The sequence below is a fragment of the Molothrus aeneus genome, chromosome Z (genome assembly GCF_037042795.1).
Source record: "Molothrus aeneus isolate 106 chromosome Z, BPBGC_Maene_1.0, whole genome shotgun sequence".
In the NCBI taxonomy this organism is placed as follows: domain Eukaryota; kingdom Metazoa; phylum Chordata; class Aves; order Passeriformes; family Icteridae; genus Molothrus; species Molothrus aeneus.
The window spans coordinates 69,100,066-69,127,696 of NC_089680.1; the positions used below are offsets into that span (position 1 = coordinate 69,100,066).

General features: G+C 40.5%; 1 protein-coding gene across 4 annotated transcripts in view; it reads right to left on the bottom strand.

Moving 5' to 3' along the window:
• Window positions 1-27,631, bottom strand: part of SSBP2 (single stranded DNA binding protein 2) — a 126,061-nt gene that overhangs the window by 9,852 nt on the left and 88,578 nt on the right. Inside the window, exons 5-11 of one of the 4 annotated variants that reach the window (XM_066568748.1) lie at window positions 23,045-23,134; window positions 10,089-10,148; window positions 8,355-8,421; window positions 8,122-8,192; window positions 5,999-6,066; window positions 1,887-1,935; window positions 858-893 (exon numbers count right to left, since the gene is read on the bottom strand). In XM_066568748.1, coding sequence (XP_066424845.1) covers window positions 858-893; window positions 1,887-1,935; window positions 5,999-6,066; window positions 8,122-8,192; window positions 8,355-8,421; window positions 10,089-10,148; window positions 23,045-23,134 — 441 coding nt within the window. Of the gene's footprint in view, window positions 1-857; window positions 894-1,886; window positions 1,936-5,998; window positions 6,091-8,121; window positions 8,193-8,354; window positions 8,422-10,088; window positions 10,149-23,044; window positions 23,135-27,631 lie in introns of all 4 variants that reach the window. The other 3 variants (XM_066568747.1, XM_066568750.1, XM_066568749.1) reach the window with 3 other exon arrangements.

The window sequence follows — 27,631 nt, forward strand, 5'->3', positions numbered from 1 at the left end:
GTAAGTCCAGATTACAAATCTTTTCACTAAGAACCATTTTTAGGAGCTCTCCAGCCCATCCCTCATCACCGAACAGTTGCTTGCTATGAAGTCAAATATTCCCAAAATGTCTTTAAATTCTTCAGCAATAGAATGTGGCAAACCCACAAAACCTCCTCAGACAGAGAGAGCTTTGTGAAGTTCTGCATTGAAAGAACTGATTTGGAGACAGCAAATATTGACTGTTTACACCAAGCTGTGACAAAATGAGGCCTGTAAGTTACAGACACTTGCAAGAATCATAACTTTTCCCCCATCTAATTTTCTAAAATAAATGACAAAATAAATTGCTTTTAATTATATAATTCTCCCTCCTCACCTTGTGACACCAGCTATGTGCATGTGATAAAAACAGAATAAACTATCTGCCTGGGAAAAGCTCCTCAGCCATACAAATAACCTGAGTGCAACAACAACAATATAGAGTCTAAAATTTTAAACAAAGTTAATCTCTAGCTACAGAGACAAAATCCAGCAGTACACATTAACACCTTTTTCCTGCATAAGTTCAAAACCTGTCACACAACATGGTTTTTCTGAGAAAGCCAAGGGGCTTCTTGTCCTTCATTATTGTAGACAACACATGGTATGAGGTACAGAAATGTTTTTCCTGAAGTGCAGCAGCGCTGAGGGCAATCTGCAGCAGGCTGACAATGATTCTGGTGCTGAGCACCCACATCTGCACCAGAGGGGGCTGGGAAACCTTGGTGCAGGCCAGATGTGCAGCCAGCACATGGGGGCTCCCCTCAACATCTGGGCTGCTGTTTCTCTGCCCAAATGAGATGTGATGTCCAACAAACACACACAAAGGCACTCACCACATAGTTCCCAGGAGAGGCTGAGGAATAAGGTATCTGTAACATCAACAGAAAAAACAGTGATTTTGGGTCCCTGTGTGCTGGGATGGGCTCCTGCAGCGCAGGTGAGGGCTGATTCAATTAGTGACTAAGGACACAGCTAAAATCATGGGGAAATGCCTCTGCTGTCAAAATAAACACCTCTTTTCAGCAATTTCAAAAAATTGACTAAAAACCCAATAAAATATTAAAATGTTAAGGTATAAGATTACTAAGGCAATGTAGTTTATAAGGTGTATGGACTCAGTCTGCACATACTTGCATTTCAGTCAGCAGGACTTCAGAGTCAGCCAAGCACAAACTGAATTTGTATGTTCTTAGAGATACCTAATTTTGAATACAATCTTGACCACAAAAGGAAAAGAAGCTCCCACATCTTTTGCCTTAGAAGATACTGGTATTTATTTCCATTTCTTATTTATGTTTTTTTTACGGACAGTGTCCTGGAAAAATCCTGTGAATAATCTGGTTTCCTTCTCTGTTACTGCCTTTGCTGTTATTCTCTCCAAAGAAACACAGGCCAGTGCTGTTGCGGGAACAACAACTGTACTGACAAACACAAATTTCTCTACAGACAACTTGTCAGCCAAATTACTGTTACAAATAAATCTATTATTGAAGTCGCCAATTGATTTCAGGGACTGAAAAGACTTTAACTATCAGCTAAAAAAATCAATTTTAATTGAGTTTATGCAAAAGAAAATTGAAGAATTTCACACATAGAATTCAAAAGCCAAAAGTGAGAAAAGTGGGAAGAACTGTTTAGCAGGGCAAGCCAGACCCACCTTATCCATCTACAAGTGCCAAAAATGGACACTTTTAAACTAATGATATATGATCCCTGAATGAAAATGAAGAATTTCTGCCTTCTGGAGAAATACCAGAAATGTCCTGTTTGTTTAGGATGCCAGGACAACCAGGGCTGGGCCTGGCATGAAGATACTTCCCTAAACACAAGAGATGTCAAATATATTTGTAATATTTACTTACAGAATTGGCATTGGTTGGGTTTGGCCAAGGTCTACCACCCCCAGGACCCCTGAAACAGAAGAAGAATGATGAGACACAGAACCACCCTCATCCTCTCACCAGCTCTGAGGAAAAAAAACCTGAATAACCTGTTTCCAGAAGAAGGAAATGGCTTTTTCAAACTAAAGTATGTTCACAAACCATAACTATACTAAGTTAAAATGCAAGAGCAGAATTTTTGTTGTGGCACTGCTATTCAGTCATTTGGTGAGTTGATTAATTTATTTACTACTCAGAAAATAAATTCAAGTCATAAAATAAATAAATGTTCAGTCATAAAAGCAGTGATCTTGCTCACATGATTAAGCACATGCCTGAAGCACTGAGGATGGATTCATTTACTGTGGATCTAGAATACTGCAGTATAGTCAGGTTCCATTAGCAAAACTTGTGCAATTAGCTAATAAATATTTTGGGAACACCTAATTTGTAAAAGAACAAGCCATACAAAATAGGTTGCTATGATCCCTGTATGGTGATGAGGATGATGATGATGAATGACCATGATGAGAACAGCAACAGCCATGATATAAATTTCATGTATTACACCCAGAAAATCCTCAGAGGGTTTTTCTCACAACTTTTGCTGTTATTTTAAGTTTCTTACTCTCAGCTGAACCCAGAAAAATATTTTGGGGGTGAGGCTTCATCTCTTAACAATGCACAGGGGACTCAGACACACCAGAGGTAAAATCTCCATGCTCACAGTCACAACGTCTCAAATCCATAATTATCTCTGGGAGTACCAAGAGCTCCTGCTTATTTACAAACAAGACTGAATCACTTTCTGAAGGCCCTGACAACAGAGAGGCAGAGCAGACGACAAAACTTTCACGTTTTCAATGGCCTTTTGGCCTCATTAGCTGTGGAAAAGCAACATTAACCACTGCAGCTCGCCAGGCATGGGGGAGAGACTGGAACAGACAGAAAGAATCACCCTTCATTAATGAGTTCTGAAAGTTCCCTAACTCTTGCAGAAATAAAAGCTATTAAGCGCATACATTGCCTGAGGGATTTAATATTGAATCTTATTTTTTATTACATTGTTGATGAAACTATAAAGGAACAATCTCAAAAAAATCAAAAAAACCCAAAAAAAAAAAAACCCCAGAAAATTTATTTATTTCCACTGCCTTTATTGTTGGAATGCTGGAAATCAAGAATGTTGGTATGGTCTTTTCTGCATCATTCAAAGAAAGACTGAGAGAGAAAATGCTCCTCAGGTCAAATATTCAGCAATTTGTCCTCTGCTGATGATCACATAGTGAAATATTACCCTTTTTTTTTTTTGGTCTTGCTGTTCTTTTTCTTATTTTTCATTGGTTTATTGGATCCTCTCTTTCAGAAAAATCAGGAATATTTGTAACAACACTTAAAAGTCTGTTTTCACCCCAAACCCTTGCAGTCATTTCTGTGACATGTACTAAATCAGAGACAAAACTGGGTTAACCCACAGGAATATGGAAACTCAGGAATTACACTGAGATGTGGGAACTCACCTTTCATCTAAAAAGCTGTAGGAATTTTCAGATTTATTGGACAGCTTTTAGTACAGACTTAAGAAATCACTGCAGCAGATTCTGCTGGAAAGCCACATGGATTTTGTGGAGCCAAATGCTTATAAAACACACATTAAAACCCCCAAACTGCAATTTTTTCATTTTTTGTTTTTTTAATTCCATGCAAGCAGGTCTTTCGTCTTTTACTAAACATTTATTTTGGAAGCACCAACAAGGTCATAAAACATAACCATACAAGCACCAATTCCAAAATACTTCACAAAGTCTCTGTTGCTATGACCATTTTTTTTTCTGTAATTTTTTTGGAGTTTATCCTGTAAGTGTCAATTCTGGCTTGAAAAAATAAAAGTCTGAAATTCCAGTTTCCCAAGAGGCAAATATATTCCATCAGGAAATGAAACATCTAGACTCAAGTTTGTGAATTGAAGTTAAAAGACAAAATCACACCTTTTTCTTTTCTTTTTTTTTTAAATCTGAGGCATGACTGAGATATTCTTAGTGCTTGAGACAGCACTGCAGGTCACACAGGGTGTTAAAAATCACCAGTGAAATATAACACTGAGGCTCCCTGAAATCTGCCTTTTTCTTCCAAAAACTGGCAGAGACATGAAATCATCCTAAAAATGGCTGTGCCAAGTTCCAACTGAAAAACTTACAGCCTAAAATGAAGTTATTCTGTGGAAGAAGATGGGTTGGGCATCAGCTGTGTCCAACAGGAATGTGATGGTGCTGCTGATGACAAAGGCAGGAATTACCCAGCAGTGCTGCAGTTGTGGATGGTAGGGGCTGAAACGCTGCCTTAGGAGCCCTCAGGCTGCCCTTCCTGACCACAAAGAACACTTTCTCACCCAGGAAAACTGTCACACTTTATTTGGCAGATAGTCTGCTCTTAACCAAAGCAGCTTCTCCTCGCATTCCAAGGAGGAAAAGCTGGATTTCAAACGGCAGCTGTTTCTGTGGAACACACATTTTTGCACTTGACATGGCCAAAACCCCGAGGAAATGAAGAACAGGGCAGTGGGGAATTGTCGTGTAAAGAAAACACTCAGGTGGGAAGGGACATCCTTGGTGCAGGGGAAATGTGATTTCCCCAGCTGACCCACCGTGGGTAAAGGGTGAGGGGAGCACATCTGGGTCCATCCTCTGCCACTGCCCCCAGGCCAGCCCTCACTCCGAGGCCTCACTGCAATTTCAGAGACAGCACTACATTTACAGTGGGGAAACACCCTCATGTCCTGAAAATACATTTCAAAGAATCCCAGCTCAGAGCAACCCTTTGATAAAATGTGTTTATAAAGAGCACAGTATAAGTACTTCAATCCATCTTCTCTCTTTCTGGTAGGCCAGGAAATATTTTTGTCATACAGAAAAAACTCTTTTCTTACCTTTCCTGGGAAACTCTCATTTATGTGAATAAGTAGTTTCAAAATATCTTATCTATCCTTCAATTTACTTCTGGAAAGTAAATTTCCTTTTTTTAATACAGTCTTCTGCTGAGGAAAACCTCTACAGTGCCTGTACTTGACACACACTGAATTTCAAAGGTCTAAATGTTTTTTCCACATCAATTTAACTGAAAACCATAAATGCCTACCCTCAGGAAGGCTCCTAGAATTGTCTTAAATCCCCATATGGGATGTATACGATAGAGCAACACACAAGTTCAGATTTTAATTTATTTGCCTCAAGAATTCAATGTATGTCTGGAAATCCAAACCTGTTAGAGGTATGGTGTTTTTTTCAAAATTACATTATCTATTTCTGCACCTCTTTGAGTTCTTCAGTGGTAACTTTTTACTCAAAATTAATTATCATTTCTTATTTACGTTTTCTATAAAAACTAGAGTAAAAACGAGTATCTATGATATAATGAGAAAGCATATAGAAATCTTTACTGCTTTCTTAATGTTACATCTGAAGTATTTCTACACAGTTAAAAGGGGGGCTGTCTTCAGGGATATAAGGTTCAGTACCCTGCCATGGCTACATTCACATTTAGAATAAACCTGAACTCAGATTATGTCCATTTTTACCAGATGATTTTCCAGACCCAGAAATACACAGAAACACACAGAAACACTGACAGAAATGCACTCATATTTGTAAAGCTCCTCTAGCAGTTTGGACTGGAAATAAATGTACTTAGGGAAATAAGAACTGCAGTTTAGGAAGACTTTCAAATCAATTGTGTCCTTCTTATAAATAGTTCTAGACAAAGGCTATTTTGCTACAATTAAGAACTGATTTATTTTGCAGATATTTAGTAAGTAGGAATATAAATAATGTCATTTTTAAAAACGCATACAAGGATATATCAGTGATTATATTGACAAAATATTCCCAGTATTTGAAGTTTGATCTGTGAAAGAAAACTGAGTATTTGTACAGACTTGTTAGGACAGCCAAGGATCCTCTAAGACTGTGGGTTCACTTCTTGAAATTGCAATTATTGGTCATCAAAGCACGTTCTCCTTGCCTTGTCTGTGCCAACTGCTCCTTCTGCAATGCAATAATGGCATTTTCTAGGTACAGTAGGATTTGTGTTGTGCTTACATGTTCATCCCAGGCATCCCCGGGCCACCTAAAGCGTTCAGAGGGGGTCTCATGGCACCTCCATAGTTCTGCAACGACAACCAAGGGTCAGACTACCACAAAACAAAAAAACAAAACCAAAGAGGAGGGGGAAAGAAAGGACAGCAGGTTAATGACATCCCTGTGCAACTGCTGCCAGGACAGGCCATGCCATTCATGCTTTCAGGCTTCCCTGACTGTTGACTAAAAATTGGGATCATTGACCCCAAGGAGAAACAACACAAACAATAGAAATTGGCTAGGAATGGTTAACGTGGTTTCAGGGGGAATTATACTATTTACACATATTGAGTTCAAGTTAATGGCCAGCAAGGGTCAGGTTTTATAATGAATTCAACTTCTAAACCAAGGCAATTCAAAATCACAATCCCCTACTAAGATTATGAGATATTAAATGGTATAATTTCTACCTAGATTTCATTATGTTTGTATAAAATTAAAACACATGATATAACTTTTCTAATGCACTATTACATTTCTCTTTCCATTATTCAATTCTAATAAATCACAGAATCCCGGGATAGGACCTTAAAGCCCATCCAGTGTCACCCCTGGCCTGGGCAGGGACACTTTCCACTACCCCGGGTCGTTGATAATCAAAATGAAGAGTATTTAATATGATAAATAATGTCCTAGCAATGCTAACAAATTAAATACCCAATGCCCATAACATCTGAGTTTATGTCCTGATACCATGACCAAAGTTCGACTGCACTACTTACACAGAAATATAAATTACACCTATTTGTATTCAATGGAATACAAGCAGAACAATCTGTCTCACCTGTACAATTTTCCACCTGTAATGACTGCTAATCCTAAGCAGATTTACTCCTTTGGCCTAAATAACAGCACTGCCACCCATAGAGGTGTCCTTCCAGAGCAGTGATGCTCCCTGCAGAGCCCAGGTATTTGGTCATCCCATTAGGGAGTCATTTGTGAACTTAAATTTTTTGGACTTAAATTTTGCGTAGGTTAGGATGTTGAACACAAGAAAGAAGAAGCTTACGAAAACACTGGTTAAATGACAGCAAAAATGGAAAAATTATCCTCATAAAAAGTGGCATGAGATTTGCCTGCAGTGTGACTAATGGTGCTGCATAAAGGATCAGCTCAATCTCATATGGCAGCACAGCAGAGCTTCTCTTTCCTCCTCCAAAAATGGCAAATACATTTCAGGGCCACATAAAAAAAATAGCAAATATATTTTATTTTATATTTATTTTGCTGGTTGCTCAGCAGAGATTGTGAAGAACTGCACAACTGGTTTGTAGCAAGAAGACCCAAAACTGTACAGACAGTTGTGAACAGACTTGAAAGGCAAAGCTATTCAATAATTTAGAGTTTAGTTGTTATTCAAACAAGAAGCCACCAGGGAGATTATCTGAAATGGGGAAGCAAAAATGCACAGTGTGGGCACAACAAGCACACTGTGAAACAAAACACTGGCAGCACCAGTGAGGAACACCACCACCCACATGCTGCTGACTGGAGTGCTGACAAAACACAGAGGAAACTCCTGGATTTGTGTTCCAGGGGTGCACCAGGACTGTTTGTCCTTGTCCCTCTGGGACAGAGCCACAGAGATGCTCGAGGGGGACATGGGGACAATTGGTAGCCTGGACATCTCACTTCACACTAAAATCTCTGCTGCCTGTGCCAAAATTTAGATCAACAGTGGATGAAAGAAAAAGTTTACAGAATTTGGAGAGGTATTTTTTGCAAAGTTAGACGCTATTAATATTTTCCTCCTAAACAGCATAATCAGTGAGGAGGAGGAGGAAACACCTACTCCACTCCTGGTCTGCCTTGCCAGTGTCAGTCTTTGATTACAACACACACTTTTCTAAAGAAAGCAAGTGAAGGGATTCTTCTTTTAATCCCAAGTATTTATGAAAATGACAGATATTTCATTTCGATTTTGTACAGCTGCAACTTAGAACACATTTGTTTTGTAAAACGGGAGGTTTGTTTTAAAAAGGGATTATGAAAACAAGTCCTGGGAATCTCCAAGCTAAGCAAAGACAGAGAATATAGACTAAGTATAGGCCTGTCACTAAGGATGACCCCTCTGTAGAAAGTACCTGTGGTCCTAATGGCACCATTCCCCTTGGAGGAGTCATCCTCTGCATCGGCCCACCCATGTTTGGATGACCTGCGAACAAAATATAAAATACGTTATATTTATACATGCAATACGCAACTGATTTAACTATGCAAGACACAATCACCTTCTACAGCTACTTTTAATGAATCATCCCTTTTTTAATCAACGCAAAGCCTAAGGATCAGCACAGTGGCGAGGTCCCACACTCACCCTGCTGTCGTGTGGGGTCCATCCCGCTGGGCAGGAGGGGCTGACTCCCCGGGACACCTCCGAGGGCCTGAGGCAGGGAAAACAGAGCAGAAAAACACAGAATGCCTTGAAATTCACGTTAAAGACACAGCACACACGTTTCATTACTAATTCCTGGATGTTTCCTCTGAGTCAGGTGTTAATGTGCTTTTAAATTCCCACATTAATCTGCCCTCTGGGTTTACTGAATTAGGTTTAAAGCTCATTTTTACAGGATTTTACCTGCAGCTGGGTCAAGTGGAAAAATGCTTTTATGAATGGATCTTTGTAGCTGATCCATGAGGTGCTATTTAGCATTTCAAAGCACCATCACATTTTCAGCAAAACGTGTCCTGAGTGAGCAATATGTCAGAATGGTTTGGGTTGGAAGGGACCTTAAAGCTCATCTCCTTCCAACCCCTCTGCCATGGGCAGGGACCCTCTCCACAATCCCAGGACCAAACTACCACCTAATCAAAATTTGGGCCTTAAAGCTGCACCACAGCAGTTTATTGCTTCCACACCCTGCCCATCCACGCTGCACCTTGAGTAATATCAGTTACTCGCATTAATTGCTAAAGCAGCAATTAATGAATTTGGCATAATGTGAATGTAGCAAGAGCTGCAGTTCACTGGGATTATGTGATTACCTTCCACTCTGGACTTAAAATACCACAGTGTGCAGACAAAAACACTGCTGAAACCAAACCTGCAGGCTGGCAGCACTTCCAGCCACCACATCCCACCTGCCAGGATTCACTGAGCTCAGGCACAGAGGGTGTGAAACCCAAACCCTTGGCTCAGGGGGCTCGACACCTCTGGCTCAGATAGTATTGGGGAAGTGCAAAAATCAGGAGTGAACTGAGTTACAACAGTAAAATGTTATCAGATATTAAGTGCAGTACTAATGGCACTGCACAGATGATCACCTCATCAAGGTTAATTAAGTCCCCCAGGGCCTTGGTGAGGAAGTAGCCCTGGTACAGGTAGCTTTACCTGATCCCAAACATCACCAGGCAGAGCAACACCTGGACAAGCCCTGCCACCTGATACATCCAGCTCACTGAAATTTAGATTTCATAACTTCTGGTGATAGTGTGTCAAAAGTAATGACAAATTTGTTGAAACTGTGTTACACAAATATAAAAAATAGCCAGAAATGAGGCTGGGATATAGTGTGACAATCAAAAGGCAGTCCTGGAAACCAAAGTTGAACCAAACTACCTGTTCCATTTATCCTCTCTACTTTTCCCAATATTGTAAATGACCTAGTTTTCCTCTCAGAGCTCCACTGATGTTTTTCTGTCTGCTTGTCTTTAACTTTTCATCTGCTGACAACTCTTTCTCCTCCTCTTTCTGCACTATGGAGAACTTGAAAACACAAATGTTCTCTACTTCCAGAACCCTCTTCTCACAGATGGGCCAGAAAAGGTCCCTGCTGACGAACAGCAGCTCATTACTCATCCTTGTCTCGCTGGCATTGCACATCCTTAGATGGAGATGAGAGAAAATTGGGAATTCAGCGCTTTTAGAAAGTTGCCAGAGTGTCTTTGGGAGCCACAGAGCACTTCATGAGACCTGTTTCTTACCAATAATCCCCGTATTTACTGTGGAGTAAATATAATTTGTATGCCCACCAGAGATGGGCAGGGAGTGAAGCATTTGAGACAGAAGTGAGCAGCAGAGGGCCAGCAGAGCAGCAGGGACCAGCCTTACCTGGTTGGGTATTCTGAGAGGTGGCCTTGGGCCTCCAGGGTACCGGGGGGACATGAAAGGCTGCAGGGAGAGAAGGAAACAAACACTGCTGAATAATCCCACCCCTCCTCTAAATCCATCCATCCATCCATCCATCCATCCATCCATCCATCCATCCATCCATCCATCCATCCATCATCCATCCATCCATCCATCCATCCATCCATCCATCATCCATCCATCCATCATCCATCATCCATCCATCCATCCATCCATCCATCCATCCATCCATCCATCCATCCATCCATCCATCATCCATCCATCCATCCATCCATCATCCATCCATCCATCATCCATCCATCCATCCATCCATCCATCATCCATCCATCCATCCATCCATCCATCATCCATCCATCCATCATCCATCCATCCATCCATCCATCCATCATCCATCCATCCATCCATCCATCCATCATCCATCCATCCATCCATCCATCCATCCATCATCCATCCATCCATCATCCATCCATCCATCCATCCATCATCCATCCATCCATCATCCATCCATCCATCCATCCATCCATCCATCCATCCATCCATCCATCCATCCATCCATCATCCATCCATCCATCATCCATCATCCATCCATCCATCCATCCATCCATCCATCCATCCATCCATCCATCCATCCATCATCCATCCATCCATCCATCCATCCATCCATCCATCCATCCATCCATCCATCATCCATCCATCCATCCATCCATCCATCCATCCATCCATCCATCCATCCATCATCCATCCATCCATCCATCCATCCATCCCACCCTGTGCCACTGCCACGCTCACACCCATCCAGCCTCAACACTCCCAGGGAGAGCCCTGGACATTGTTCCACAATGCTTAGCAGTATTACATCAATTCAGAGATTCTCAGCCAACCCATCTATCAGGATACATTATTTAACAATTTGTTTTTTATAATCTGCACTTTTAAGAGCAGAATATAAAAAACGTAATGCATTAATAGTGAAGAATAAACCATAATCAGACATCTATACTTTCCACTAGAGAAGGGGGAAAGATGGAACCTTAGAACAAAAAACAAAATGTTCTTGGGAGAGTTCAGAGGTAAGGAAGATCAAAATAATTCACAAATACTTCTCATGCACTTCTTCATAATACAGTGAAAAGCAACACAAAATTTAACCTGTGGGGGCACAGATTCCCAGCTCATGCTGCAAATACTTAGAATTTTGCTGGTTTCAGTCACCATGTCAATTCAGTGCTGCGCTCCTGCCAGGCCTTCCTGCTCTCACACTGGATCTCCTCCCTCACACCTCACTTTATACCCAGATCTGGCACACCATCCACACCTTGAGAGGGTCTGGTGGCTCTTGGCCACCCCTGAGCTACCTCACAGCCCACAGACAAGGCCAGGCCCCCAGATAATCGGGTGGCACTGGCAGCAAAAGCATTTAACTTCTCAGCTCATTCCACCCCAAAGTGTGGCAGTAGCCTAGAAATATAAAGAGATGAGTGGCAAATCTACAGGAAGAAGGCACACATATCTGACTAAACAGAAGATGAAGAGGATGGCTTTGGCAAGCAGGAGTACCTACAGCTCCAGAAGAAAATGAAGAGATAAAAGTATGCTGTGTCTGAGCACAGGGACAAAAAGACTGATTTAGACTAGCAACAGCTAGCAGAGAAACTGCAATTATTTTACCAATAATTACTACTGGAATTTTCCCTATGATCTTACATCAATAAATTAATGAAACCTTTCACATCCTGGAATCAGATGAAAGCTGAAATAATGTAACCTACATAAACATGCACTCAAAGTAGTGCTAGAAAGCAATTTAAAATACAGAGGGTTTACAAACTGGAAAAGAAAGTTTAATAACAATTGTGAATAGATTAATAAAAAGATATGTGAAATGATGTGCTGCAGAAGAGGGAGGCTCCTTTGTGCCTTCTCTGATGGTGAGAACCTCTGATAAGAAAGAGAAAGGCTGTGCATGTGATAAGGCCCTCATGAAACAGTAGAAGTGTCAGGAAATTAGAATTTCAACCGTTTCCACAGAGGTCAACTGAGTGCAGCCACTCCAGTGAGGACCCTGGGTTTGACTTGTCTCCTCCAGCAAATGAAACTCAACTTTATTTACAGCTGTGCAGCTCAAAAAAGGGGAAATTTGAATTGTCTCTGAATTCAGCCATGTCTAAAGAGAAGAACCTGCCTACTAATATGCAATAGTAATAAAAAAACCTACTCCTTCCAAGCCTTCAAGTATTATATACTGTAAATATTCATGTATCTGTGAATTCCATTACACCCAGGTGGAGCTGCCATCAGCGACAAGCAGATTTCAAGTAGTTCCTATGGTTTGGCTTTCCAGAAAAATGTTACCATTACAAACTTAAATATTCTCATTTTTGTGTCAGTGACTGAACTTCTCCCTCTCCACTACCACTATATTGTATATATCATATTGTGTATTCTACATATTGTTTGTCCACAAAAAGGTTCCACCAAGATGTTTCAAGACAACAAAGAAATTCTGTCCAACATTTTAATGAAAATATATTAAATACTCTCAGCTTTTCATGAGAGCAGGAGTGGTTTTAGAGTCCCCACACACATTATTGAGCAGTGGATTCTGAAAGAAACAAACTCAAGCAGCAGAAACTTTGTGCCATGTGCTTATTCACCGCTTCCCTTGTCATTTCCAGAACACCTGGCATTAGTGTCAGAGTTAGTTTTACTTTAATTTCCTACTCTTTTTTTTTCTTTTTTTTTTTTTTTTATTAGGAGTTACTGGAATGTCCATTAGGGAGGAACCACTCTGGGCTTCCATTTCTTACAGCAGGCATCCTTCTCTCCTCCATTCTTGGCAACTCCTCCTTCCCCCTCTCCTGCAGCACAAACACCCCTGAACCTACTGGGCTTAGAATACTGGCACCAAATTAAAGCAGTGCCCACAGACCTTGAACTGGTCACTCAGAACTTGTTTATGAAGGTGAAAATAAAATGTTTGCATGCTGAAGACTGGGACATTTCTGCCTATTGCCTCAGCCTAAAATTCAGCATTTAAAATGCACCTTAAATGGATGCTCACACTGAATTTTCAGGAAGACAGACTCTTTATTTGTCTTGGAGTTAAGCTTGAAAAATACTCAATAATGCAACAGGCAATTTCAGCTGTGGGGTAGGAAGAAGACAGAGGGACTAAAATCAACTTCTCCAATGGAGTTCAAGAACTGGCAGACATGATAAGGTGTTAGGAAAAGCAGAAGAAAACACACCAAAAAAACCACGCAAGCACACAAACAAATGACAACAAACAAAACAAAACCCCCAAAAGACAAACAATCCTCCCAAAGAAAAACAAACCCTCCAAGAACCCAAATAACCAAACAGAAAAACCCCAGTAAAACCCAAACAACCAAACAAACACCACAAAAAAACCCCAAAAAACCAAAGGACACATAAAAGACCGAACCCAATTAAAAAACAAACTTACACAAACAAAACCAGACCTCCTGCAAAATCCCTCAAAACTAAAACTAAAAAACAAGACAGAAACAAACAAGCAACCACAAAAAAAAAGGGGAAAACCCTGAAAACAAATCCCTACCAAACCCAAATAACCAACAAAAAACTGCCCCCAAAAATGAATAAAATAAAGAAACAGGCAAGCAAGCCAGACCTAAGCCACTGCTGAGATGGAGATGCCACCAATATGTGTTGGCAGCAATATACTGTAATTCCTACCCACAGGTATGAAATTCACTAATTTGGCATCACAAAAAGTATCCTGAAAGCTGCCAATCCTGCAGCTGAGAGCAAAGGAAGAAGAACCTTCTACCAAGCTGGGTGAAAAAGAGGCCATAAAGAATAAACTTTTTGTGTAGTCACTGCAGAATACTTGCATCTACCAACTTACAGTGAAGGTTAACAAAAAAGCTCAAAAACCTAAAAGGAGGAAAGTATTAGAATACTAGAATAATAGAGATGACAGAAAATAAAATGAGGGAGTGAAATGTTAAATTTAATAAGCCTCCTGCACTTACAGCAAGATTCTGTGTTGAATTGCTAAGAGTACTTTAAAGAAAGGCAGGTTCAGGCACTCGAATGATGATGCCAGAAGCTGCAGCACTTTTTTGTTATCTCTCTGCTCAAGAATAATCCATCTGTGTACAGGGACAGCAAAGGGTATCTCATAACCTGTGTGTTTAAAGCAGGTCTGAGACATGTGTGTGCTGTGCAACATTAAAACCTTCTGAAATCCTACTTTTCTTGGTTCTCAACACAATAGAAAATAAGTTTCTCCATGGGAAAGTGTTTGAGAAAGCAATGTTGAAGCACAACCACCTCACTGCCCACATTTTGGTGCCAGAAAATGTGATTTTACAGGAAGCATCCAGCAGGAAGCTGATGCCATAAAGGCACAGAGGCTGGGATGTTTCTTACTCTCTTCTTTAGTTGTTCAAGAGACTCTCAAATATGATGTGGATCTGTTTTCACTTCCACCTAATAATGGTGAAATAAGGAATTCAGAGAGTGGTGTTCTACTAAGCATCACATACTTCAATAACCCTCTTGTTTCTTTAATCTTACTTCCCTTCCAAAAGCTGGGAGTGTAATTTACTTCCTTCCAGATACAGGTTTCCTGCATTGACATTTTTATCCTGTTTTTCCTCATACCTTTACATTTATCAATCACATTTTGTCTCACCTAAGTTTGCAAAATTTACAATAACCCACAGCCCAGAGAAGTAATCCTGAATATTTACATTCCTACTGAGACTTAATTGACTGTAAATATATTGACCACAAATTAAAAATCACATGGTGAGACACAGCTTCACCCTTGGTGTGGAGAAGAAATAGCAATAATTGATTTTTACAACTCAGCCACCTACAGCACAAACATAAACACCACTTATCCTAGCAGCTGAAAATGGAACCACAGACCTTATTTGTACACGCTACAAGTGATCCTAAATTAACTGTGCTGCTAAAGTACTGGAAAACTGTTCAAGCTGCAAGAGACAAGGTGGCATTTCCTCCGGTAATTCTGAAAATGACCCAATATTTTCATCTATCCACTTAAAAGTTCTAAATGATCACAAGTGAAACAAACCAAAAATCTTTGTTCTCCTCTCTGTTTAGAAATCAGTAGCAAAGTCACACATTCTGTGTAAAATACAATTCATCTTCACCTTTTTTGTTTTCAAACTCTAGTCTGGACTAAAAGGTTTGGCATCACTTATTGTTATGATTATTAGTATTAATATCCAAATGATAAAAAAAATGACTGCTGGCCATTTTTATTTCATTTTCCTATAAGGGTAAATAATATGTTAATATATCTCTTTAAGACTCCAGCGCTTTAGGAAATGCTCTAGAGGTGTTTTACACCTACATCTCACAATCCCAAACCAAGGGGGGTTTTCCCTCCTAGGAGGACCACTGGGAACGATAAAATATGTGTGAATTTAATTTATCCATTTTACCCTGCAATTCATTTTTCATTTCATTGCTTTTTATTTTTTAGTTTCCTCTGTGATTTTTTTGGTGGCATCTCCCTCAGCAGTAACAATCACTCAAGTTTCAGGGCAGTCTTCATTAACATGTTTTAGTTTTAACCAGGACTATACCCAAAATTGTTTTTTTCTGAAGTATTTCAGAGATGAAATTTGGGTTGTACACTGCACATCTTGCAATCTACCAGTGCAAACCAAAGCAGCTGATTTTATCTATGATCTTTTACATAAAAATGTGTCATTCTCAGCACTGGGAGAGCAATTTTCTCTACATTGGCCTTTCCTGATGACAAAATCCATTTCCATGAGCAAGGTCTTTACTGTGCTTCAGAAAAAGATCTCTGAAAAATAATTCCTGTATTTATGGTTTTCTAAGAGCAGACTGACAACTTATAAATAGCAAACAGTAAGAGATCTGATTTAATTCAGAACAAGAGCAAATATTTTTTTTTTCCTAAATTGAGGAGCTCCTTCCACACGCAGAATTCCAAGTTACAGCAGTACCAGCTTTTAAAACGTAAATTTAATGTTTTATCCCTGGTCAAGGAACACCACGTGGAAGGACACTGCAACACACACCTTGTTTGGCGCGGAAAAGTGAAAAAACAATTTTACACTTGAAAGAAAGAAACAAACAAACAAAACCAATTAGAAAAGCCAGAAACAAAATGTTTGGTCCCCAGCTAAACATTTGTCTGAGATGCTGAAAGCCAGGTCTGCTTTTAGATGACCTGTAGGAATTGCACTGTTATTACATCTATGTCACTTTGTGGGGAACATAATTATCTGAAGCTCAAGACTTCATAATTGCGAGAGAAAGTTGCTAAGTTCTGCACATGATACTTTAAGGAATTTTTTTAAGAAATTCAAATTTTGTAAGACGTATTACTTATATGAATTTTAAATTGGGTAAATAGTTTTAATAATAATTTCATTAAATGCAAATAGAAGAGAAAACAGAGTATTTCAAACATGACAAGCCAAAACATCCAAGATGTATCACCTTAAAAGCCCTCAAAATAAAAATCCCTTCATTTTTAGAACTTAGGCATCGTCCAGACAGATGACTGAAAGCATTTTCCCCAGATTGATAAACCTGATTTTGATACACAGCTGATTCTTTGGAACAGCTGATTAATTCCTCAAGCTGAGCAGTTTTAATTTGTTCCAATAGTTACGGGCCGTAAAAGCATTGCCACAACTGCAGGGTGGTATTATTGAGGCCAGCAGATCCTGGATAACTTCACTTTTTACCAGTTGACTTTATTGCTGGTATTTAGGGAAAAGAGCCCAAGCAGGAGAAAACCACAAACTACTTATGGTTCTTTCTAGGTGATAATACCCTCACACATAGTGTAAAAACTCAAACCAATTTTAAAAAAATTGAATATTTTAAAATGCAGAGTGATGCTGCTGAGGACAGAAATGCACATATGCTAATTCTGCAAAGAATCAGACCTATAATTTTATGAATTTGAGTATTCCCAGACTGCTCCACTGGGGTGGGTGCATGTATATTCCATAAATTCAATAAAGTTCTTCCAACCAACAGGAATTATATAAACTCAGAGGGGGAAAAGTCCCCTTAAAAATCTTATTTTCAAAGTCTCTCCAGGCTACCAAAGCTGCTGTCTTTGCTCACAAGCTGCACGTGCAGCCCCGGTGATGTTTCATTCTCCCATCACCATGCTTTCACAACCCAGGGTGGTTCTCAAGCTTCTGGCACTCCCCTGTACCTGCCCTGCTCAGAATCGTTAACTTTTCCCTCCTTCCCCTGCAATTGCCCCACCTGCTGCACTGGCACTGAGGCTGGCTGTGAACCTGAGCCAAATCCAGCTAATTCTGCCCTTCTGTTGCAGTTTGTCACTATCTCAGTTTTACAGAAAAGGGAATGCTGCAAAAATGGGGAACACAGGAGGAGGAGGAGGATCAGCACTGGGAGGCGGGTGGTGGAGCCTGGGACAGATAATGAGGTGTGGCTGCTGGAAGGGGGAGACAAAACATGGAAAAACTCTGGAAAACCAGGAGACTGTGTGAGTGTTAAGGGCAGAGCTGAAAGAGCTCCAAGGGGCTCAGAAAGAAACAAGAAGTTTTCAGACTGACAGAGATAACAGGTGCTGGCTCTGCACAGACCCGGCTGAGCCACAGCACAACCTCTAGCTCCAGCTGTGACATTCCACAGCTGGAACAGGGAATCCTCCTTCCCTGCACAGATATCAACCCCAGTGGACAATTCACTCCAAAATGGCTTTAAAGAGGTGCTGGGGGATTCCTCCCTCCTGGTCTTCCTTCCTTTAAGTGCTGTAACCAAATGCTGCATTTATTGGGCGTGGAATACAAACTCTATTTTTTAACAATGTGTCATGCCATGACTTTTCTGTAAATACGGTCAATATTAACTATGAACTAAAATAGTACATTACAGAGATATTTTACAGCCTTACACTGCACCTCACAAATCCATTTTCTTTTCAGTGTAAGTAGTTCACCATTTCTGCTTCAAAATGCAGGAGATGCATGCTACTACTTTTTAATTTGCTGGCTTTGCTTATTCTCACTTAACTAAGTAATAAACTTTGATTTATATTTATTTACATATGGTTGATATATATATTTGTTATATATTCATATATAACCAATATAAATGTTTTTTATATGCATATACACATTTATATTTATTTTCCTGCCTAACTTAACTACTTGAAATATATATTTCTATCTAGAATAGTTAGGCTAGGCAGGAAAATAAAGTCCTTTTTGGTCATGTGCCTTACTGTAATAATGCTCTCCTGAAGCATTAGGTCAGCTCTACTATGGCAAACAAGGCTAAAAATAATACTTGAGAATAGTATGGACTGAGGTAAACTAAGCACGAGCAGCTGCCACTAGATGGCAAGACAGGCTCACATTACTTTGCAGGGCTGGGTTCAGGCTGGTTTTTATTTTTTTTCCCTTTATATAAGAGGAATATGTAACATTTGTATTTCAAACATGGTGTCGACACTTCTCTCCCATGCCATTCCAAGTTTATCTGGTGATCTGAAGTTGGTGAACGAAGCCAACCACTTGAAAAGCCCTTTAGAAAACACAGGCACCACGGAAATAATGTTTACTGGTAAGTTGAACTGGAAGATTTAAAAAAAAAGATCTCTTTAATCTCTTTAAAAAAGAGATTTTAACAAATGTGCTGAGAAAAAGTAATGTGTTTAAAAGAAAGGGCGCTTCACTTATGTGTGAAAAGGTACAGACAAGTGTTAGAATTTGACTTTTAACAGAATCACCAAATTAAACAAATGAACTGTCAACTGTGGAACAACCTGCTTGGCCTACAGGTCCCAGCAGGGTCTCAGGTGAGTGCCTCTACAGCCACTCACACTCCTCACACAGCCAAACCTTTGGACAGCCACGGAGTAGAGGAGCAGAGGACAATGGGGTTTCATTAAACATACAGTTAAGTGTTTCTCCCAATTGCAGAGCAAAAGCAGCAGGCAGGGTCAGACTCTGGGCAGTGCTGGGTGTCAGTAACTTGGAGAACCAGTGGAAGGTGCCCCTGCCCACAGCTGGGTTTGGAACACGAGTGGCTTTAAGGAACCTTCCAGACCATTCTCTGCTGATCTGTTTTAAACTCTGCATTTAGGAGTGCTAAAACTGGAAATTTAACTAAAAGGCAAATAAAATCCTGTGAAATCAATAGTTTACACTCTGTTTAAAAACTCCAAACACCTCAATGAACACATGCTCCCAAACTTCCCTCTGGCCTCTGCTCATTTCCTTACTAACACCAGCAATGTCCACATGGAGCAAATAAATGGTCTGCAAAAACACAAACGCAGCATCTCTCAAATTGTTCAGCTGCCTTAAAGTATGAGTGAAGAGCAGGATGGAAATGGTCCTCAGTACCTGAAGAGCAGCAGTTGCACCTGTAAGACTGATGTGGAAACCTGAAAGTCTCTGAATTCTATGACCTGAAACTCTTTGACACAAATGGAAGATTTAACTGACTGTAAATGAGCTTGTAAGAGCCTTGTGTAAAGCTGTGGCTGCTGACATTATCTACATCCACTAACATCAGACCCAAAGGTAATTATTTATTATGATCTTATTCAGTCTTTCAGTTGCTCAGTTGCTATGTCAGGGTCAGAGAGGGCTTCAGAACCAGGGACAAAGAGCAGGTCATGCTGATAACCATGACTGGCCATATGAAGAAACTAACAAATGACGTGGATTAAAAAGGTCTAAAAATTACTCAGAAAATGTCCCAAATAGCTTTATTTTTTTCTCACAGTAGCTAAGTGCCTTCCAAACACTTTACCTGCATGTCCAGGATGTTATAGATGGGAAAACTGGAAAAGTATTTCCAGACTCAGGCTGGGACTGGTTGGGCATTTCAAACATGTATAAATAAATCCATCTCACCTCTATGCAATCTAGTATGGTTTCATTACTTCTATTGCCCAAAGTAGCTTTTTGGGTTGTACTATTTGGAGTTAAAAAGTCCTGTATGGCAGAACTCTTGTGCCCCACACATTCAGTTGTTGCTCCTAATGAACCAAGAGCAGGTTCAGTTTCTGTTTCACAGAGTTATTTCCAGAGTCCCACTGCTGCTCAAATTGAGAGACGATGAAGACAAAAATTATGTATATGAACTTAAAGCTACATTCAAACACAAGCAGACCAGTGGAGGAAACTGAGGCACATACTAACTCCACATAAAAACTGACTTTTCAAATTTCACTTTTGACACTGCAAACTATTTCTATTGAAAATGAAAAAAAACCTACAAACAAAGCCCCAAAACCTCATTTATTTGATGACAATAGCTGTGTACAACCCCCATCACTGTGCCATTTTTCTGGACAGTCAGCACTGCAGTGACCATCATCCCTCACCTAAACTGGAGTATTAAAGTACAACTACAGAGAGATATAAGAAAAATTCAGCTGCTGGCTGCAGAACCTCTGCCTCTGTAGATCAGGCATGAAGTGCCACAGGTTGCTACTTAACATCAGTGCTAATGGTCTACCTGCATGAGAAAACCTCATTTTACCAAGAGCAGAGTTTTACCACATACTGTCTGAGAAACAATTCTCCTGTATTTCTCTACCTCCACGTCTTACACTAGCAGACTGCATTATTTTTTAAAGGTAAAATATATTCTTTTTATTCTATAAAAAAATAAATGTCTCAAGAATCATGTTAGAGGTCAGCAGTGCCAACCGAAATCGACTCCTGTTGCTGTTTCTTCATTCCCAGCACATTTTCCCCCTGGACTGTGACATTCCCCTGCTCTGACAAGAACTCCCTGCAGCAGCAATGATCCCACCTTGCTTACATCCCTGTGAGTGCCCAGTGCCCACCCAAAACATGAGTGCAAGAGGGAAGAAATTACTTTAAATCATCGGTGACCGCTGAGTTCTGCAAGCAGAGCTGGCAGGTGCTGGCTGTCAGCAGCTTCAGCCCAGCCCAACCCAAGCAACTCCAGAAAGCAACAACAGGCACCCTTATCACTCCAGGGTGACCTTCCAGATACATTTCGGGCTAAAGGAATTAAAATGTTACGAGGCCTTTGTGGAGCAGAGTCTCAGTGCACTAAATATAGACACAAGCACCTCTCTCCTGCTCTGCCCATGTGGACTGACTCTGGAGAACAAATCGTTTGCTGTCACAGTCGTGGAGTGAGGGCAGGTCTCAGCTCCATTGAATGAGGGTTGCCAGCTCTCAGACCAAGACAGATGAGCCTGTTCTCTGTGGTTTGTTTTACCCTGGGATCACAGGAATTGCAGGAGAGGATGGAGAAGCAGAACAGCAGCACCCATGAAGGAAGGAGGAGGTTTTCACCATGACTTTCCCTTCCACCTGCCTTTCCCAGCAGCAGATGATGCCCCTCCATTTTCCAGTTTCACACGTGCAGGCTCTGCCTGCCAGCACATTCCCTTGTCCTGGGGCGAGCTGACCTTGGTGAGGCTGAGCTCTGGGGAAGGTTTCAGAGCCTGGCACCAAGTGCTGCCTGACAACACCCACAGCAGCAGCAGCAGCAGGGCTGTCTGCACTCACAGCCTCACACTGCGACGGGACCCTCCCAAACACATCAACGCACCCACTAACACACCTGATTTCCAAACTCAAGCAATGTTAGGCACACAGCTACAGCAAGAATTAATAATGTCTTGGAAAACGTTCCTTTTCACTCTCAAGCCTCATAAAAAGAGCAGGATTATGTTGTGGCTTCGAGTCAGACTCAAGACAGATACTGGCATACAATGAGACTTTACCCGCATTCAACTTTCTATCAGATTGTCTTTCTTACATCTTCAAAGATCTGGAGTGGCTAGAAGTCTATTCACACTTCTAAAAACAAAACTCCCACATCCTCCTTCTGCAAAACCTTTAAAATAGTTACTCTCTCCTCTGAACTTCACACACTCGTCCTATCTGTGCCCCTTCCCCATCTTAGTTGTCATCATAGACAATAACAAAAAAAAGTTAATTCCTCTGACATCACAACTGAAGTGGGAGGCTGAAGTTAAAAAAAAAAAAGTGACATATTAATATAATCTAAAAACTAAGACCAAAAGAGCCTACCTAACCAACTGCTCAAAGCACTAAAAGCAGAAATAAATTAATTAATGAGTTCTGCCAGCTGCCGAGAATTTTGTGACTGGCAGCAGCCAGATATTTTCCACTTCACTTCCAAGTGTCTTTTCATTCATGTGTAACAAATCAAGCCTCAGTTTGCCAGCGTGGAGGGAAACAAATTGAGTTCTGGTGAGGAGGAGATGTAAGCCCAGCCTGGGAGCAGTGCAGCCTCAGGTCACAAACACCACCCTGGGCTTGCAGTAAAATGTCATTTCTTCCACCATCATATGCTATGCTGTGACTGCCCAAGTGCCAAATGGGTGTTCAGCTCCACGTAGGACAGACCTGAACAGAAGCAGCACATGGTCTAAATCCCTGACTTAACTGTTCTAGGCAGTGGTGTTGAGCTCTTCAAGGGGCAGGGCAACGCTCAATGGGATGCACTGCAGTGCCCAGGCTGGATTCCCACAGAAGCTCAGGAATCCGGCCTGTGGCTTTAGCACAGAGCTGAACACAACCAACAACGTTCTGACTTTAAAATCTCCATGGGATGGTATTTATATTATCATAAGAAATTATTTAAATATTGTACTCAAGCATTTTTTGATCTCTGCTAAAAACCTGGCACCATTTCTTGTTCTGTGCTGTACTACTTCATAAATTAAATACTCATCAGTCAGGTCCCTTCCTTCCCACCTGTCCACTTCTCTTTAAAAATAAACTATCAAATATTGCACCACACAGTGAGACACAGTTCAGAACAGGACCTTTTCTACAGACTTGCAAACAGTATTACAGAGGATTTTCTATCCTAGAATTCCTGTAATCATAATTTTTTTTTCTGAATACCTGAAAAAACCCCGGTGGTACTGGACCTACTGGCATGCCATCTCCTGGGGGAATGTTTCCTAGCACTGGGCTGGGAGCTGCTGCAGCACTCTGAAAAGAACAAAGGGAGAATAAACCTTTGTCATTGCATGGTAGGCATTAAACTCCCCCCAAAAAAACCCCAAACCTGACCAAAGTGCAGAACGTAATTCTCTAGATATGTCATTATGCCATTGTTTCATAACTGAAGGTAAATTAAAATTGTTTAGCCTTTTGTCTATACAAGTACCATGATCTGTTGAAATAACAAATGTATTTTGAGGGGAAGGGTGCCAGAGATTGCACAGGCCAATTAGGCAAAGCTTGACTGAATTTTAAAAAATGTTGTATCTGAGTGTCTCTACATGCACCAATGTGAATGTAACTTGCATACTTCTTGTCTTATGCATATGAACAGTCTCACACATGCACAAGGATATATACAGACCATAAAGAAAGTAATTTATGCATTTTATCAGCAATTTCTAAGCACTTTAAAGATAATTTCAGCAGCCTGTAATATTTTTCCATAACAACAACAAGCTTCAAAACAGGGCTCTGTTATAAACAGTACAAGAAGGGACGCTCATGATTCTGCTGGTAATGCTCAAGATTTTACCAACCCCAAAAATAACCACCATGACAAATTAGAAGAATTCAGGTTACGTTTTTGGAAGGGAAAAGAAAAAAGGGATTTCTAAGAAGTGAATCAGAGGATGAAATTAGTTACCTTTGCAAATCCTTCAGCTGGAATAAGCGAGTAAAGAATATTGCTCCTGGCAATTTACATGCAGGAGATTGTCACAGAAAAGAGAAGCCAAACTGTTTCTGTTGTCATGTGCTGGAACCTCAATTACTTTTAATTTCTAGCATTCTTCCTTCCTACAATGTGTTTCTGTATGGCATGAGGCTGAATCACCTATAAATGCTCAAAATCTTGAGTGAAAGTACTGGAGCACACAGAATGCTCCCAGAGCCACTGGCAGGTTACTAATGACCTGCCAGAGCCTGCCCTGCAAAACACACAGATATTAAATTATCACTCTATTTATTTTGCACTCACACTCGATAGCCTAAAGATGCAGATCTGGAAATTGCATTTCCAGGTGTTTGGCACAACACCTAGGAAAGGAAAGAATACTGCTGGAAAGATCTGAAGACTGGCACAAAAGGAGGGATGACCTTTTTCAACCAAGCAGAAAGGAAACATTCAGTTAATCACCACAGATTTCTTCATGGCTTAAGCCGTGTTGTAGAATTAAAGTTCTGAACAACTAGCAGTAACATATTTAGCATCCAAGCTGAATGTTCTTTGGAAAAGTCTGGAATGTATCGCTGAAACATAAAGTCTGAAAAAGATGTTGGATTTCAAAACGAGTGCAAGGCTTTTATTCATGAAAAAATCGTCTAATAAAGGGTATTATCTATGCAAGGATCAGTGCTAAAACACTGCAGAATTGCAGCTGACAGGGAAAGCCAGCCAGGTGAGCTGGATGCAGCAAATACTTTGGAATTGTAACCACAAATCATGCAGGGAGAGGCCACCACAAAGCAGCCAGAGCAGCCAGGGAAGCTGTGGCCAAAAAAGGTGGTGCTCTGCCAGCCACTGCCACTCATGTCAAATAATTATTTTCGTATCATTTCCATTTCCAAAGGAAAACAGGAAAAAAAGCTGTTGGGTTTGTTGCTGTTTGGAGGTTTTTTTAAGGAAATACGATCTCTTTAAGCATCAATGTGCAATAAACCCATGAGAGGCACAGTCTGAGTGGAGCATGTTGGATGCACTAATACAGGTACAGGTTTTCTGGATGAGGGATGACAACAGCAGCACCACTGATGGAGAAAATCAATGATGTTAAAAGCCTGAGCATCTCCAAATGCCCCAAAGAGCCTGAGCTGCAGGGGCTGACCAAGCAGGAGCAGCCCATTAAAGGGGCACTGCTGAGCTTCATTACAGCACCATCATCCCCCAGAGCCCTCACTGGGCATGGCATGTGCCACTGGGCATGGGATGTGCCCCCTGCCAGGTCCTTGGGGTCACAGGGGAGGGAACAGCCCCGTGGGATGAGGAGCTCCCACAGGGATACAGCGCCCTGCTGCTCAGAGTTCATGCTCTTTCCCACTTTGAAAATTATTCTTTAAAACCCCCACCAAATTTAGTTAAAAATAGAGGGGAAGGGAGAAATAATGACTATTCCAGAACAAAGGGAGAAAAGGATTGAAGTTATAACTGTTAGCCATTTGTGGCCTAAAAAGGCTTTATATTGTAAGGAATATACCTAAAAATAACATTTTCATAATTGTCTCAGAGAGGTGGGGTTTTTCCCCTGTTTCTGCATCTCCCTTGGCAGTGACACCAGAGGAACCCAGCCCCGTTCCTGGTGAATCACCAGGAACTGGCAGGGAGGGACTCGATGTGCTGGGTTTGATTTTTAGTGGCTTTTAGTGGATTTTCAGTGCCTGATGGCCCTGCCAGGTCCGAGCACCTGTGCAAACCCCCTGCCCTGCCCCTGTGAGAGGAGGGAGGGAGGGAGGACTCGGAGTCTGCGTGGCCACAGCAGCAGGGCAGGGCTCAGTGCCATAACCCCAAGAATTCTGCAGGTGCACTCTCAGCTGTCACAGAAACCTCCATCTCTACCCTTCATTATGCAATGCACTGGGTTGGTTTTTTTTTCTCTTTTCATGTTTGTTTGGGATTTTCTTCCCTGATGGGCAATGAAGTCCCAAAGCCAGAAATAAAGTATTTTCAGTGTTTTGGGTATATTACATTTCCTAGCTTGTGCTAAATAATGAATCTTTTAAGAACTTCTACCAGGTAGATCAATAAACAAACCTGCAACTGCTGCATGGAAATATTCTTATTTATTCTATCCTGATGAATTATTCATTCTTTTTCCACAGTCCCATAGCAAACCATGGCCTCCTTTTGCATGCCTTACAAGTTGTTCATCATTTATACTTCCATTAGTTTGACATTTTAAATATTTGCAAATTGCTTTCTCTGCTTTTCATAAAAAGATGAAATCGGAAAATTTAGATGGTATAAACTCCTTCTACAGTAGCTTACCTCCTTAAAAATGGAAATCTGTATTTGCTTTTCTAGCTAAAATAATGAATTTATACTAATAAATTTATAATAATTTACAATTATTAATTAAATCTATGTACTTGACTGAAAGTTATTATGGTCATTCCTTCTCTACCCATGCTACTCTTGGCAATGCAAAAATAGATTATTGTAGTAACTAATAAAACTAGCTATGGTTTAGGATGGATTTTATAATAAAGAAATCCCAAAGTAAATAAAATGTAAAGTAAAACCATTTAGCTATTCCACTAGTATAGTATTTGAAGTATAAAAATGCAGAAATACACCTGCAATGCTCATTTTTTGAGGCCATCCCAAGAAGTGGCTGATGAGGGAAGCCTACAAAGAATTTCACTTGAAACCAAAAAATGGTACAAAGAAATTACTTGACTTTATAAAAATCCTCACCCGACTCTTTCCTTCACCAAGACATTCAATTTCAGGTATTTTGCTTACACTAAAACTTCCTATTTCAATCCAAAGTTTACCACATGTTACTAAATTTGTCCAGTCAGGGGAGAGTTCTGTTTTTAAGAAGTCTCACTGATGGGAAATAATGTAATCTACTGGATGATGGAGGGGAGGAGCTGGACCCTACAAATAAAAGTGTTAGACACCCAATTCCTTCATCCCCTCACCCTCCTCCGCGTCAGCCCTAAATCTACTCTTATCATTTAGGAACACAATATTTTCATATATTCATCCAAGCAGCCAAAGCATGGCATCTCCAGACAAAGATATTCTGCCATGGATGGTACAGACACAATCAGCTGAACTAGAGCAGAAAGGATCAACATCTCAGGATATTTTTATATACACTGGTATTGGGTTGATGACACAAATTGAACAGTGAGTGTGGAATGTGAAGGACAATGCAGGAAACCACAACCACGTTTGAAATGCTGGTGAGAGCAGCACAGTCAGAAGGAAAAACAGAAAATGTCAAAACTTAAACAATTGATGCTTTTTTTTTTTCCTCCTTTTCTTTTCTGGGGGCAGGGGATAAATATCTGGTACATAAACGTAGGAAATTATGGGAAGTAAGGAATTTAAACATAGTTGCAGGTTGGTTTTTTTTTTTTTCTGGAAAGACAAATGATGGATGATTACTATTTCCAGTCATATTTACCAAATGTTTAATTTCTGGTCATTGATAGCTTTGAAGTGCCAGGCATACTGCAGCCAGTACCATAAAAAATACTGAATTTTCTTTCGTAAACACTTCAATTTGTAATTTACCAAGGCTTTCTAAGACACCAGCTGGTTCCTGTATCAGACCTTCCCTATTTGCACCCATCACAAAATAAAGAAGTATTAAAGGAACTACACTGATTAACCACTAGCAACCTCCTTGTTTTCTCCAAGATGGAACATAAAACTACTCATCACTCTGAACAACAAAATAAAGAAAATTTCAAATACTTTAAATAAGTCTCTATGCCTTTTACAAAGCCTTTGAACATGTGGCTGCACACCAAGAA